At 43.2% G+C, this 16,806-nt stretch overlaps 1 protein-coding gene across 1 annotated transcript in view; it reads right to left on the bottom strand.

The window, feature by feature from the left end:
- Positions 1–14,675, bottom strand: part of ADAMTS18 (ADAM metallopeptidase with thrombospondin type 1 motif 18) — a 75,445-nt gene extending 60,770 nt beyond the window's left edge. Inside the window, exons 1-3 of the mRNA XM_036390294.2 lie at positions 14,574–14,675; positions 14,338–14,416; positions 12,145–12,461 (exon numbers count right to left, since the gene is read on the bottom strand). Of these exons, the coding sequence (XP_036246187.1) occupies positions 12,145–12,461; positions 14,338–14,416; positions 14,574–14,675 (498 nt within the window). The remainder of the gene's footprint in view (positions 1–12,144; positions 12,462–14,337; positions 14,417–14,573) is intronic.
- Between the last annotated feature and the right edge of the window lie 2,131 nt (positions 14,676–16,806).

Genomic DNA, 16,806 nt, shown 5'->3' with positions numbered 1-16,806 from the left:
GGTTGCTGGCTGATGGTAGCTCAGCCCTCCTCATGCCTGCACACTTCCCTACGGAAGTTCCCTGTGCTTTAGGAGCTGCAGTGCAATCCTGCCACTTCCCCGTGTGGATTTGCCCGGCTTAACACATCTGACCACAGACCTGACTGCTCCTGCAATCCATCTGGATCATCAGTCAGTCCCTCCACCTTTTCTTCTTTCCAGGTGGTAAGGCAAACAGAGGAAAAGCCAGAAGGAGCTCTTGTGAAACATTTCCTCTCTTCACAGCATGTTACACCACACACTCCTCCCCCTGCAGAAAACCAGCAGTGTTAATGTGCTAGAGAAGTAAATTAGGCACAAATAGCACCATGGGGAACTTAAATATTTTGAGTGTACACCATATAATCAGGAAATGCCCACCCTCTTTATCTGTTAGGAGCAAGGAAACTGAAAGCTTTGTAATTTTAAACTGCCCATCAGTTGCTGTGAATCGGTCAGGCATCTTGCTGGGGAGAGGTAGCACACACAAGAACACTCGCAAGATAACAGAGGGTTTAAGCTACACTCCCCATCCTGTCAGAATAGTTTCAGCCCAAGATTTCAGCCAATTTGATCACCCCTCTCCAGGGCTTCTCTTTATGCACCTCCACTGAGCCCTTCAAAAGGACTAAAATAGGACACTAATCATATTTTTTCAGATTATTTACACTAATTCTTACAAGATTCACCAATCTGAAATAAAATTGGTTTTGTTTTCAATAGCAAATAAATTTTATAAAATACTTTACAGATTTACAGTGACTTATTCCTTTAACATATTTTAACAAATAATAAAGGAAATCATGTGAGACTCATTCACATACATCCTCCACATTATAAACTTTTGCAATAAACCTATACCCTCCATTTACTACAAAAATTAAAGGCAAACTACAACAACCTTCTCTTTAAAATGCAATTCCTTTCCTGCAAGAAGCACAACAGTGTTGCTTTAAATCATAATAATAATGATTGAACAAATTATTGAACAGCAGAAAAGACTACAGCCACAAACAGCATTGTCATGTGCACCCTTATAGAAAAACAGATATATTCATATTTCAGATGCAGTGGACACTGAATTGCACTGACTGTTGCAAGATAAAGATTTAATAAAGAATAGGCACCAGTTTCAGTGCATTGGTATAGAAAAGAATGAATCAGTACATAAATTCTTCTTCCTCTTTATTGCCAGTTAGGTCCAAAGGCCAGGCTGTCATTAAAGGATGTGGAATATCCATGGAGATATTTTGAGCATATGGGCACTGTTCTGAGCAGGCTGATGGTGGGCAGGGAACATTCCCAATGGGAAATACTCCCCATCTTCTGCTAATGCTAACACAGGAATAGGGCTGTGGAGGCAGAAGGACCTTGGCTTTGCACAAATGCTGGCTTGCAGAAGACTGACCTTCATTCTGTATGAATAACATTTCTTTCTGTTTTGTTTCTCACATTAGAGTGGGTTCCTGACTTTCCCAAACTGTGGTCTTTCAAATGACTAAATAAATCATGTGAACAGCTACAAAAAAAAAATATACTATTCCCTCAGCCCTCGAGCTATTTGCAACTAATTTAGTGTTGTGGTGCTGTTCTGAGCACCAGAAAGCTAATTTTCAAGAAATGCTTGGAAAATTAAAACAAAAATAAACTTCTGATGGCACTATAACCCAAAAGCTGGGAACCTGTAAACAGAATCAGTGCAGTACTCAGAGGCCAAGAGCACAGTCTGGCACATTTTTGTTCGTAGCTTTAACCGGTAATATATGGTAATATATCAGCCCTCTCTGATTCAGCTGCTGGCCCAAATTGTCCTTTCCTTGGTATTTCATCTATCCCATTGATGGAAAACACAAACCTTTGTCACCACAGCATTATCCTGATGCTCACAGCCATGGCACCACCTGCACCCTGGTCTGTCCCTGGGATCAGGCATGGTCTTCATTACCCAGACCTGCAGGGCTCTGTGCCTCAGGCAGCTCAAATGACCACCCAGCTCTCTCTGGTAAACATAGGGATCAATTAACCATTTCTGTAGCATGCTTCCCTCTCTGCAATTACTCAGCTTCCCTACCATGAGCAGGAGATGAATGAGGTCTTGTCCCCTACAGGTGATGATATCTGATAATACTCCCTCACAATTTCACAGCTCAAAACCTGCCAAGTCCATCCCCTGTCTAACAAAGACCTCAAAAGGCACCTCAACAGGCCTCAAAAGGCACCATCCTCTTTTATTCCCATCACCAGACTTGACTTTATCAGGACGGGATTTGGGTTAGGCCAAATAAACTCTTTACATTTCCTTGTGGCTTTGCATTTTCTGGTGGCCATTGTGCTTCCTTCGCTCCTCATTGTGGGGATGCTCTGGCAGCAGAGTGGAATGACAGCACTTGGCACCAGGGCACTGAAACCTATCTGGTAACTACATGCCAAGCACTTGGGTGCACTTTCTAGCAGTAGTAGCAGCATCTGACTCTCTGGAAGGTGCCTGAGCTCCTGCTACGTCTCACTGCTGGCTGCTCTGGTGTGAGCAGTCCATGAGAGCAGCAAGGCTCAGCCTGCAGACGGGGTTTGCCTCCATCTAACTCCTGATTCAGTGAAATCTGATTATACAGCACCACCCTGGAGTATGTCCAACAAGCATTTCGGGGTCCGCCAGGAGCAACAGACACGTTTCACTTTCCTGATGAGCCAGTGGTGCCTCCCCTTTTCAAAATATCTTGCTAAACCAAACAGCAATTGCAGCAGTGTATCCCAAAAAACTGGTACACCTACTGACTCAAGGGCCAAGATGATGTAGGAAGGAATTAAAGACATTTCCCAAAGCCAGGTTCAGATCTAAAGCAGTCAGCAGAAAAGTTTTTATTCACCACAAGAAGGTTTAGATGAAGCCCATCAACCAGCAAGCACCTGTCAATGAGAGGGACAGGGCTGCAGCAATCAGCAGACATCAGCAGCTCACTGCTCTCTCAGCTTGGAAACTCTTTTTTCCTGCCCCTTTGCTCAAGCTTTTGCTGCTTGGGGTAGGATAACCATCCCACCACCAGTATGTGATGTAGTGTAAAAAAATATCCATATGGCCTCCAGCATGGAGAGAACCAGCTGACAGAGTGAGCCCAGAGCTCCTGTTGTGGCAGACTGGTCTCCACAGTGGTTGCAGAGATGATTATTACAAAAAATGAAATGTAGAGCAGCCTAAAAGGAATTATTCTTTATCAGAAAATGTAACAAAAAAGTGAAAATGTGACAGAAGCATTTTTCTTGTATATGCCATAATCATCCACAGCAGACTGCAAAACAAAAATAATCTCTGCCCTAGGCCAAGACTGTTATTTTAACATTTAATTTATATCTGCATCTAACAAAACAAGTAACATAGGTTTCTGTCAAGTGCTAACAGAAATGGCACTGGGTAGCTACTTTATTAGAGAAGTTTAAACTTTCCTGTCTGATGCTGCATTACAGCATTTATAGCTATCCCTCACCATGACCAGCTGGTACTTTAACAGCAATATTAATTTGAAATATTTCTTGAGGTTTAGTCTAGCCTAATTTGAAGGCCTACTAGTTTGATAACTTCTTGCTAAAAAAAAAAAAAAAAAAAAAAAAAAAAGAGTGCATAGCATAAGAGAGGTCTGGTCAAGAAAGAATTATTTTAAAAATCTTTTAAAAATCACACAAAGATAAAGAAAACCTCTTTTTAAATTCATGACTTAGAACTGATTACAATCTGGTGTTCTATAAATTCTATATCTCATGGCAAGGAAAATGTAGGTCTGAAGAGTAATCCATGTTTCATTAGTTTGTGTACTCTGCCACAGAATATAATATTACGTTCTGAAATTAGTCAGAAGCCACACTGTGCTGCAGAGTGTGAAAACAAAAGTGAGGGCTCAAGCTAGGTCAAGCATATTTTGTATAAGTCCATTAAAAATCTCATTCCATTAATATTAATAAAGATGTTGAGACACAAAAGTCTCTCAATTAACATATATTAGGCAGGCAGGCACAAGCATTCAAGTGATCCCACTGTGAACAGCAAGAATCCAGCCCTCAAAGAATAAAGCCCCAAGTGTGCTGTGTACAGAGTGGGGCAGCCTGAAATGCAAATGCCCAGGGGAGTGAAAAGGCAACACCCCATTGTCTCTGCAAGCAAATATCACTTTATTGCCTCAGCTTCCTCTTCTCTTAAGCAGGTTTGTTCTGGGCCTTGTTATTGCAGTAGGAATAACTTCAAGACCTATTATCTTTGTCATCCAGCTTTTGTCTTTTCCCATTTTTTGGTAGTCACTAGCTAGGCAGCCACATATGAGATTCAGGAAAAGGGTTTTCATCTGACTGTAGAAGTTGTTTGCAGATTTCCCCAGCTTATGAACTAACATTGTAAAAAAAGAAATTAACTTGCATGTTCCAGAAATCACTCTGGACAATAATGGTTCCCACGGTACCAAGCTTCAGCCATCAAGACTCATTCCCTCCCATCTGCCCTGATTATTTGACATTTCTTCACCCTCATTCTTGGTGACTTCCGAGCACGATAAACAATAAAAGGTTACTGATGTCAACCCATTGTGTGCCAGGATGTTGTTCTCATCAAACACAGAGCAGAGCCAGCCCTGAAGCTTAATTAATACATGTTTGTAAATTGTGCTGAGCTGCAAGGCTTTATAATTTCAGGTTTCTTCTGTAAATGTTTACCTCAGAGCTTTAGTCAGTGCTCCACTGTCTGAACCCAAAGATAAGTTCTGCTTCCATCAGCTATTCACATAGCTGGTCAAATCACTGTCAGAGCAAATCAATAGGAAATTCCTTTAGCATACAGTAATTTATGGTAGACCTGCAGCAACAGAATTGGGATTAAAATGGGATAAGAAAAGGCAAGAAAGAACCAACATTTCTGCTCCTAGTGACATGATCAAAAAGACAGAAGAAAAACTTGTTTGCAATGGAATTATCTGTTAAAATTCAATTCAGATACCACTTAAGGGCTAGTCAGAGCCTTTCAAAGACAAAATAAGTGTTTTTTGGGGAAAAAAAAATTCAAGTCTGGGTTTCAGCTGCTAAAACTCACTGTAGGTCCACTGCCAGCTCTCCTTGCAGAGATAATTAAGTTTAACCCCTCCCCTGCCAGCTCACTGGGAGAAGACCATGTCAAAGTGAGGCACACAGAGATCCTGGAAAGCAGATATTTTCTAGAAAATCCCTAGCAGGCTCTATCTCTGTAAGTCAACAACAGTGCTAATCAGATGCAAAGAGCTCTAAAATGACCTTGAGGAACTGACTGATACATCATGGGCATCACCACCGTGGATGCCTTTATTTAGCATAGTTCCAGCTTTTATTTTGATCCATGTGCTGCACATTTCCAAAGCACAGGTCTTAGACCTCCAATCTTCCCTCCTGTTGCAGTACTGGACAGCAGTCCCAGTGATCCTCTCTTTCAAAGAGTAGAGAACCTGCTGTACATCAGGAAGACAAACCCCTCCCTAAGAAGCTGCAAATTAGAAAGAATTATCATAAGTATCTTGTGGACTTAAGCACAATACTGTAACAAACAAAAATTTGAGGAGCCAAGACACATGAGGGACTTCTGGAGCTGGTGACAGGACTCCCAGTGAGCACCCAGAGCAGTTACAACTGAGCAGCCTACAGCGACTTGAAGTCAACTCCCAAGGGGGTGCAAGTGTGTCACAGAGCTGTCATCATGATCAGGGCCATGCTTCTGCACAGGGTGAGCAGAGAGTAAGCTTGGGAAAGCAGCACTCTTTAAGAAGAGTTTTGATGGCAGCATTTGCTCAAATTAGGTGAATTGTGTCGGGTCAGGGCACAACCAAGACACCTCTGTGCTTCCCACTCCTGTGCCCTGTGTCAGGTACAGATCTCCAGGAGTGGGCTGCTTGAGCTGGGCTTGAGCTGCAGTTTCACAGACTGTCATTGTGTTTTGGGTAAACAAAAGCCTTTACACACCAGCTCTGCCAACCTGGTATCCTCCTCAAACACTTCCAAAGCGGAGGAAGAAAAGGGGAAAGACAGAAATTAACTCCTGTTTAGGTTAATTAGTGACTAGAAGCTTCTATTAGTTATTAAAATCTGCCTCCAAAAAGAGAACTATTTGTGATATCCAGCAGTTCCCAGCTGTGCAGAAGAGAATACACTGCCTCTCAGCAGCAGAGATGGTTTGGCCCACATGAAAATAGTGGCGCTGAAAATAAAAATCCTCACGACATCAAAGACATCCTGTTATGAAGGGGTCATGTCTGTGCAGGCAGGTCATCCACTCCTGACCCTCACAAGGACATTTGTCTATAATGGACTAGGCAAAGTGTGGGAACTGGGTTTAGTGGAAAGGCTTTGCTACAGCAAGAAAAACACTGATGTTTCAAGCACAGATAGCGACCGCTGATTCCTTTGGAAGTGATGATAAGACTGCTGATTAACAAGAAGTTCATCCTGGCCCTATCTCTGTACAAATGGATAATCCCTGTTTCTGGAAAACCACTCAAAGGGTTCAAGCAATGGTGCCCACAGAAGCCTGAAGTTTGGTTGGAAATACACCAATGAACCATTTATTTTCACACTCTGCTGCCAGCTGAGCAATGGCAGAGCAGGCACAAGTGACAGAGGACCAGCTCCTGTGGACACTCAAGAGCAGTTGAGCAGCCACAGCTTACTGTGCTCAGTTTCCTCTATGTACATTCCAGGTTTTTTAACATAAAACAGGAAGAAATACAACTTCTATTGCTTTTTCTGTCAAGCAGAAGCAGATTCTTTCTCATCATTAATCCTCTTTAATTCCACTTCTTACCTATCAGGAATCAGTAGTGCCAAAACACCTGGGATAACACAGCCTTTGTCTTGCAGAGCTAAAGGCAGGGTTAAACAGAAAGCTTATCAGACAGATATGGAGAAGGTTGATCAATAACCTAATCACACAATTCATCACCAGTCGGGTCAATGCTGAGACCAGAAACACTGCCTTGTATTTTTCCAGCATAACCTAAAATATCCTCAAGAATATGACTATTTCCCATTGTCATCTCATTTTCCTGTAGAGATTTTTCTTATTTTCATATTTGCCATAATATGGAGTAATGGAACAATAGTGGAAAAACCCTCACCAAAATAGTGGACAAAAGTATGATCCTGTAAAACACAGTTTGTGTTTTATAAAGGATGGAGATGCAATAGTGTGTGAATACAAAGAAAATCATAGAACTCCCATGAAAGAAGCTGTTCTTGTTGTGCTGGTACAATGGCAGAAAATATAGGATTTGTGTATTGGCTCCTGGGTGGACTAAAAACACCTTTAAGAATGAGAAAAACCAGCAGCTCTGTACTTATCTTCTCCTCAAGGTCCCACTGGGCCAAATTTTGTTGTATTTTTACAGCTGTCAATTGCTAAAGGACCCTCATTGCAAACAGCAATTATTCTGTACTTTCACCAGCAGTCTGGCTCAATGAGTTTAATGGCAGTTTGTCTGCCTAAGAAACTTGGGAATTGTCTCAACATATTTAATTGGACTTAAAGTGTGAGCTCTAGGAGGAATAGGAGGCTGCTGTTAGCATCAACTTAAATAATGCTAATACCAGGTGCAATTAAATGACTACAAAGAGTGGGTACATGAGCTGCCTGGCCTGCTTGCCTCTTAGGTGGTCAGACTGCATCAAGAAGCTTTAATTTTGTGGCTTCTTTGATACTTTGAGCAAAGCCCTGCCCTCAGACACATACACACCTCCCTCCATTGAATTAATACATCTCCTGTTTATCTCTCAGTCTATAACCCTTGTCTAGAATCCTCTGACAGCTCAAAGAGGAGGGAGGGATGAATCATGTTGCACTCATTCTCCTCCTTTGACTAGACACTAATAAACATAACACAGCTTGAGACAAGAGGCTCTTTATAATGACAGATTCCAACACATCTTGCCAAAACCAGAGGGGGGCACCACTACTTCTGACTGAGGTACACAAACCAAAGGGAGAAAACAGCCCAAACCCACCTCTGGTGTGAGCAGATGCAGCCTCCCAGGCCTCCGTGCCACTGATAAATTTATCCTGGGAGATAACACTGTGCAACATACGAAGGACCTGAACTGTTCCACTGAACTGAACTTCCTTTTTCTGACCCAAAATACACACACATCTTCCCTGGGATGGAATGGCAGGAGAATTCCTTATGTTGGATAAACAGGTCTTTCCTCTGGGCATGTATTTTGTACTTACTCTAGACCCTTCCCCTGTGTCCTGGAGCCCACAAATGCTGGATAACAAACCCCTCATTCATTAGGGCCACCAAGCCCTAGGTTGTGTACTGGATTATAAACTTGTTTGACTTTGCCAGAGTTCATGTTCACAAGGGGAACGCGACTTCTGCTCCCAAAAGCACAGTTATAAATTACTTTTGAGAATGTCTCTACAATACAACTGGAGATCTCTGAGGTTCTCTTGTGTTCTGCCCTGATTTACTGTGTGACTGCAAACAACTCACTTTATACAGGAGATTCTGTCCACATAAACCTAAGGTAAGGAGACAAAAACTGGCCTATAAAGAGAGGCAAACAATACACTGTGATACAGGCTAGGAAGGCAGCAGTAAATCTTTTAGATGCCATCATGGAAGCGGAGTTAAAGATGGTGAACATACAACAGATCTCCTTTTTAATGCAGTTTAAATAGCACAAAGTGGATGAGAATGGGAAAGGGGGAAAGAGGTTGGAATATACACAACCATACTGAGTGGGTCCTAAAAAACCAATTTCTTATTCAAAGAGTGGCCAGCATAATCTCTTTCAGAAAAACCTGAAAAACCACAGTAGTCTGTGGATTTGGTATAGTCTGCCTCTCAATGAGCCACCTACAGGCAATTATAAGTAATAAAAATTGCTAAATAATAATTGTAATAAAAATACGATTACAGTAAGTAAGAATTAGTTCAAATCAGGATTTTGGGAAAAAAGATTGAGTGTGGAAAGAACAAACAGTTTGAATTGGAGAATGCAAACAGGATGAAACAGCAAGACAAACCAGTAGCCTGGATATACCAACTGGGAGAGCACAAAGCACTGAAGGAAACTCCAAAAAGTCATGCAGGAATAAAACAAGATGTTTATTAAATGAATCATGAAAAATCAGTGAAGAAAATTTAAAAAAAAATTGCATTAATTTTTATTTGGGACACATTAAGATGCGCTAAAGAGAGAAACTAGCCTTGCATTTACTAACATAAACTCATTGTCCCAAAGTTGCAAGAGTGAAAAAATGATCCCAGGGAGTGAGAATGCATCAAATAATATGTGAAAAAATGATAACTTCTGTGGAAGAAATATATCATGTTCTCCACAGAAGGTCCAGAGCAGAGTTTTCGTTTACAAAACAAGTAAAAGCACTGGGTTTTTGCTGTATAACAATGCTCCAGCAAGCAAAGGATGCTGACTGAAGCAGAAAAAGGGCAGAAGACAGAAAAAACAAGTTTCCATTTGAAAATTGAAGCACTTTGATGATGAAAAGTGGTAGTACTCACAGTAAACTTGTGCATATTCTCCTGAAATGCTCACTTACTCTATTAGAGACTTGTTCAGATAAAGATCCAGTTCTGCCTTCTGACACACCAAGAAAATCGTGTTGACTGATGGAAACATTTGGTCTCAAATCAACAAATCAGCATAAAAACGTGGGGCCTTCCTGTCAACTAAGCCATTAAAATGTAATATACACACATCTCTTAACAGATCTAGACCAAAGCAACAAATTCTTGCTCCTTTCCAGTGTTAAGTTAAGGTCATCCTGCCTAACAAGCCATTTCATACAGCCTCTCCCCAAAGTCTCCTCTGCAGCACTGGCAGATAACAGACAGCTGAATGACTGAATACTCTAGGTCATCCAAAAAATTAGATCAAAGAGTCCCCGTAGTCTATTGAAATGCAATTGCTTCCAAATCACATTGTGGTGTTCCAGGCTTGAAAGAATGGGTCACTGCAGCTTTATTGTAGAGAAGCTATTGCTAATGAAAGGAACAATGGAAAGATTAGTGCTACCAACCATATAGAAGAAACACCACTTTCGGTTTAATTGCAGTGAACAAAGCAAATAGGAAAGAAGGGCAACCAAGTGACAAAAGTAGTTGGTGCAAAAGGATATAGAAGCTATTCACAAGGTTCTCTTGATCAGAGCACAGCGTCCAGACTTAACATATGATTACTGAATTTGGATCCCAGGGAAAAGTGACGTGGGTGTCATTACAGACAGCTGACGACATCTTTAGGAGGACAGCCTTGTAAACTGAAAGACTCAGAATCCTGTTGGTAATTTGCCTGGGATTCATTAGGTGCACTGAAATTAATAGATGGATAGGGAGAGAAAGGAACAATTATGCTTTGGGATACCTACCCTACAGGAGATTATTGTAAGTAAAGGTTTACTTCATTTGCCAGTTTAAAACAACAATTGAAGGCAAAATCTATTGAACCTTGAAATTAATTTTAAACAGAGATTCTATTTGTTGATAATTTAGGTACTTCCATAATAAGTTTGTTCATACCACAATATTTATTCTCTTTTGATCACTTTCTGGATCTTTTCTAAGTGAAGCTTACCAGTCATAACAACCTCTGTGTCGAGACAGTGGTAAAAGATCCATTTCATTCTCAGTTAAGATCACCACATTCTGTTCCTCTGTGACCTGAGGCAGGCTTGAACCTTCCTTCTCCAGACAAGACTTGACAAGCTCAACTTCACTTAGCTCAGAAAGCATGTTAAAAATCAAAACGTGGGCAAACAGGGGAGATCTCCTGAACTGTACCTGCTGTGTGTAGGTAGAGCACTTCCCATAGTAAAAAGACAAAATACTGCAATGAGTGAAAACAGGGTATTTTTCTGAGTAAATCTGATAAAAGGTGGCAGTTGTGGACATGAAGCTTCCATTAAAACAACTGAACACATTTGGTATTAACAGTTCAGCATCACAAACACAGCTTTAAAAGCAAAAGAAAGGAAAGCTTCAACCCAGTTCCTGGCACCTGCTCCAAACTCACATTTGCAACTGTTCAAATGAACTGTTAAGATTCCTCTAACCTGATGGGAGGAAAAAAAAAATAAAAGGACACAGCATTCAAAATATAACCCAGACCACTTCAACCAGTTATCAACATCCCTTCCTAATGAACAGGCTTCTCAAGTCACTGATTCCAGTTTCAAAGGAAACACTGGCTGTCTCAAGTGCTCCTTTCTGGTCCCGTCACACAGTTTAATAGCCCTCAGAGACAAGTACCTTTGCAAAACAGATTTCAAGAGGGTGACCCAACATATCCTCTGGACCTTTAGTCAACCACAAAGCACACAGATGACTTCATAGACTTCCCACTCAATGTCACTGCCTTCCTCTGCAGCCACAGCAGACTGCTTTGCAAGTGCAAGTGATTAAGCCTTAAAAAACATCCTTAGCTATCAATTCTGTAGACAATTCTCCTAAATTACATCAGTAAAGCCTTCTCTGCAGGCAATGAGCACTGTCAAATCTATTTAGAAAAAATCACCTGTGAATAATGATTTTCATGAACTTGGCTGACAGCCATAAATGGAAAATACACAATGATATTATTTAACACATTCATAAGAGATCAACTCATGAAGACCAGTAAACCCAAATAATGCTTGAATTATCAAAGGAAACAAAGGGAAATTTGTTCATAAGCCCTGCCAAGCTAGGAAATTCACCCTTCCTTAAATTAGTTGACAAACCTAGATATAATATTGTTTTTCACAAGCTTCTGGACTGGCTTTTTTCCTTTATTCACCACATTTCACAAAGGCAGGAAAAACTTTTACTTAAGAGTGAGCAGAAATGTATAAACTATCACAAACTGTAACAAATTGCTATGGGATGATTAGTAGGACTACCAGCTAGTCTTGTTTTTTTTTCCTGAAAGACTGTCATAAAAATTACAAAGGTTTGATGCTGTTCATTGGCTATAATGAAGTCTCTTCTGTTAAATACAATAGCAACTAGTGATACTAGAAAAATCACAAAAGGGTTTATGGTGTCTTGACTATTACGTGAACTACATACCTTCAGCTACTATTGCACACACAAAAATACTTTTAATGCTGATTTGTTTTAAATAGACACTTACCAAGCCTACACACGTAGATATTGCTACTGAAGAGGTGCTATCATTCCTTATAAATCCCTGGTAGAAACACTGCTCAATTTCATGGTCCTGAGAATTTGACAGTCCATCTTTCCCGAGTACCTGGACAATAAAACTGTTGCTTAAAATGGTTGAAGGTTTAAGCTCTAAGTGAAGTTCCTGTCCAAATGCTGAAAATTTGTAGTGCAAGGAACTCTTTGAACTCTGAGTTGATCTCTTTCTCCTAGTACTGTGCAAAACATCATGTGAAATGTATGATCCGCTGGCATCCACTCTGACAGGTGTCACAAACACATAATCTGTAACGATAAAGAGTTGGCCATCAGCTCTGGCATCCCACAAACAAGGCACTCTGACACAATATCAGGCATTTCCTATGGCATGGAGCATTCCCTCACTTTGGGGCTGGCCTGCAAGCTCTGTGTGTGCTGTCTCGCCTGCATAAATTCACCCCCGTAAGTCACAAAGGCTCTCAGCCTGTGTTTGTTTCCTTTGTGCCCCACTGAGAGGCACAGACTAACTAGCATAGCTGTGAACATTCCCACAACTGCTCCTCTGAAGACATTTGTCATCACCAGCAGATCTGGAGGTTTTCCCCTCCCCCTATATTAATTGTTGTCAAATGTGAAGGCCACTCTGGTTTGAGAGGCTTTTCCCTTCCCTAAGAACGCAGCAAATGTTGTATCACTGTAGGGGTAGCCATGACTGAGACCTTGCAGAACTCTACCACTTGTTCAAGTGGATTAAAGGATTAATTTATTAATGCCTTAACTGAGTGAGACCTCATCTCTTTGTAGTGACTTGATTAGACTGGGTTTCAAATTGTAACTGACCTCCAGCAGAAAGAGATTACATCCTACCTAATAACCTTTCGTCAGCCATTGCTAATTGCATGTCAAAGAAGTTTATTGTTTTGGATAAAATATGCAAAAAATTACAAAACTGTTTTTGAGGAGAACACTCTGATCCACTCAGAATCACCCAAAAAAAGGAGGGTGAAAGAGGCCATAATTCAGCTGGCTGTACAAGCAGGTGCCTCACTTGCAGTACATTACCACTGGTGTTGACCTAGCCATGCAGGGGTTACCTGTGTCCTGGAACCAGGGTCTGAGTTTCAGCTGTTTCCTGAACTAGGATCTTTGCACCCATTCCTGGTAGCCTAAGAAATTATGCTGAAAAAACTGCTTCCCAACCTCATTTAATTTAATTTGTGAGCTGTGTTTCTCTGCGGACACTTAGAGTTGTCCATGCACTTGACAAGCAATTAATTTCTCTTCCTAAATTGAAATAACACCATCAAAAAAGAAGAAAACCCCCTCCTTTTTGTGCTGTAACAGATGTTGCAAAATCTCTCAATCAATCTCTTTGCCTGAATAGACTTTATTGGACACACATTAGGCTGAAAACGTAACCACTGACAGGTTGCTTTTCCTTAGACAGTGGAAACAATACATCAAGAGCTCTCACTTTCCTCGAGTGGTGTTAATCAACGGCAGAAGCTGAGGGCGCTAAGCAGGCTGGTGGCCAAAAAATGCAAGCAGCTGCTGGAGAGAGGGAATCCCCCAGTGAGCAGAGCACAGGGTGCAGGAGGGGTTTCCTTTCTGCACCCTGGTGTGGTTCTCTGTTGCACTTTGTTTCTGCTCACACACAATACAAAGCATATACTGCACTTCAAAAGTCCCAAAGCCATCAGCATCTACGTGCTAGTCACTCCAACCTGGGAGCAAACGGCTCCTGAGCTCCCACTCACACGAGCCCTTTCTCTCCAGGTTTTTTCCCCCCCTTAGCCTGCATTGCACAGCTTCTCCTGCTCCCCCTCACAAATCTTTTCATTACTTTTGTCTCACTGCTTCCTCAACAGACACATGAGGTTTTGCTGTTGTGGCTACACACACACACACATTCATCTTTCTAATCGCACATGGAAACGTGGATGTATTTACCATCTCATTCATTTGCTTTGCTGCTACATATTGTTCCTTTCAGCTTTAGCACACAGGGCTTAACAAGTTAATCCCTGCCCATGGTTCACCATCCCGCAGTAGCCAGCCTGCTTGCACTTTATGCTCCCTAAACACTGTGACTTCTCCCCTCTAAATATTCACTCCACGAAAAAAAAAAAGAAAAAAATCCATGCAAATGTTCACATACAGACACAGAAAGAGCTATACAAACCATGAGTCAATTCACTGATGCTGTCACTGGTTAAAGTTGCCGCATGAGACATGCAACAGAGGCAACACAGCTGAAGGGTCTGCAAGAGAAAGAAAAATTAAAAGAGAGAGAGAGAAAAGGAGTATTGGATGAAGTTTCCTTGACAAGGCAAGGCAGAAAGACAAGGCACCAGAAACCGCAGTAACCTGGTATGAAAGTACACTAGGCGACTGCAAAAGAAAGTGCTCTCGACCTGCCTTTACAGCGCTTCCGAGCCACGGGAGAGTCTGGAATTGCATGGAGCTGCCGCCGAGGATCGCAGCAGGTAAAGTCCAGACGGCCAGCAGGAGACAGTCCATGTTCCGCCGCGCACCTGGCGAGTGCTACCTGCTGCCCGGGGCGTGCGGCCGCCTGCCCCGCATGGTCACCTGGGCGCTGCCCCGCAGCCGCTGCGGCGGCCGGCGGAGCGCGGGGAGCGGCGCCCAGGTGAGCGCGGCCCCGGCCGCCCGAGCGCTTTAAGCCCCGCCGCCGCCGCCGCCGCCGCCGCCGCCGCGGGGCAGCGCTGCCTCCGGCGCCGCGTCTGGAGCGGCCGCACCCGGGGGGCGAGCGGGGCGGGCGGGACCCGCGGGGCGGAGCGGGGCCGGGCCGGGCGGGACAGCGGGCGGGAGGCACCTGGGGCCGGGCACGGCGGAGCGGAGAGGAGCGGCGGGCGGGGGGAGCCGCGCACGGCACGGCACGGCAGGGCAGGGCGCACCTGAGGGGATGTGCAGACAGCGGGGGACCTGCGGTGAGGGGCACAATGGGGCCCGGCCCGCGGGAGTGGGCACAGGATGGTCAGGCTGGAGGGATCATGGTGGATCCAGCCACAGTCATCCCAAGCACCGGGCACAGGATGGTCAGGCTGGAAGGGATCATGGTGGATCCAGCCACAGTCATCCCAAGCACCGGGCGCAGGATGATCAGGCTGGAAGGGATCATGGTGGGTCCAGCCACAGTCATCCCAAGCACCGGGCACAGGATGGTCAGGCTGGAAGGGATCATGGTGGATCAGCTGGTGCAGCCACGGTCATCCCAAGCACCGGGCACAGGGTTGTCTCCAGGCAGTTTTGGAATGTCCCCATTGATGGAGACTCCACATCCTCTCTGGACAATCTCTCCCAGTGTTCAGCCGCTGCACAGGGAAGAAGTCCTTCTTCATGTCCAGGTGGAACTTCCTAGGCATCAGTTTCTGCTCAGCGCCTCTTGTCCCATCTCTGGGCACCTCCAAGTTGCACCTGGCTCCATCCCTTTGGCACTCCTCCTTCAGACACTTCAGGTGCTTGGCACTATGTCCTCATACATTGATGAGATCCTCTCTATTCACAAAGATTCCCTCTCTTTACAAAGATAGCTCTGTAAGCATGCTGGGGGAGCACAGTCCAGGACAAGCCATGCAGCTTCCAATACTCACTTGGAGACAATGTGCTGTTATTTTCTATTATTTTTAAAAGCTGCATCATTTGAAAACAAAGAAACAAATCACACAAAGATGAAGGTGCCTGGGAAGTGAACACAGCTGTGACAGGTACTGGACACTGATGTCCATCAAGGAGCTGATTTTCACACAGTGGTTCACACAAACTGAGCCAAACACAGCACCAGATTCTGGTCCCAACCAATGTAGTTGTGCTATTGCACACTCCTTTCTGCAGAAAACTTCAGGAAAGGATCAAAGATCCAAATAATCTAATAGCAAACAAGTATTGAAGTGGATGGGACTGGTCCAGGCTGGAAATCAACACAGAACTTGTTTCTGATGATTTTGGCACTTGGGAGAAGTGTCCCTCACCTCATGATCTCTCTTTTCTGCCAGAGAGTTTTCCAGTGTGTGTCTCAGTCTAATCTCACTCAAAATCTCCCTTGTCCAACAGTCACACAGAGAAAATAAACAGTAACTGTGTCAGCTTAAGGTGCCTCTTTGCCCCAGTTGGCACAGGAGCTGGAGAGCACCTATGGAAGCTGAGGTGAGACAGAGGTCATCTCCTCTACCTGCCCCCTTCGCCAGGGGTATTGTGGTGACTAGTCTGGGGCAGTGGATTATTAGACAGATCTGAGATATTTTTGCTTTTAAAGCATTTCCTGTGTTTAAACATTAAATGAATTCCCAGGCGTGGAATTTCTCCTTCATCTCCCTCCATTTTCCAGCAGCTTTTACATTATCACCTTCTGAATATATTATGATAAAGTTTCAAAATCTTTTTGTAACAGTACACCTGCCACCTCCCACTGAGTATATTCAAATGAAAGAGCTAGCCACAGGTTTACAATGGTCCCAGTGGAGTAGAACACATAAAAATACTGTGCATGGCAGATAATAGGAGAAAAATATAAAATTACTGGGCTGTAATTTTATTATCAGTCCTCAGCACTCTGAATTGACAGACCTGACTGTTTTCAGCAGGCTACTTGACAACGAAATTTGACATTTCATTTGCTGTGAGGGGAGAGAAA

Source organism: Molothrus ater, chromosome 12 (assembly GCF_012460135.2).
Source record: "Molothrus ater isolate BHLD 08-10-18 breed brown headed cowbird chromosome 12, BPBGC_Mater_1.1, whole genome shotgun sequence".
Classification (NCBI taxonomy): Eukaryota; Metazoa; Chordata; class Aves; order Passeriformes; family Icteridae; genus Molothrus; species Molothrus ater.
The sequence above is the reverse complement of the archived record's forward strand: the minus strand, read 5'-3'. Positions and strand labels throughout refer to the sequence as shown.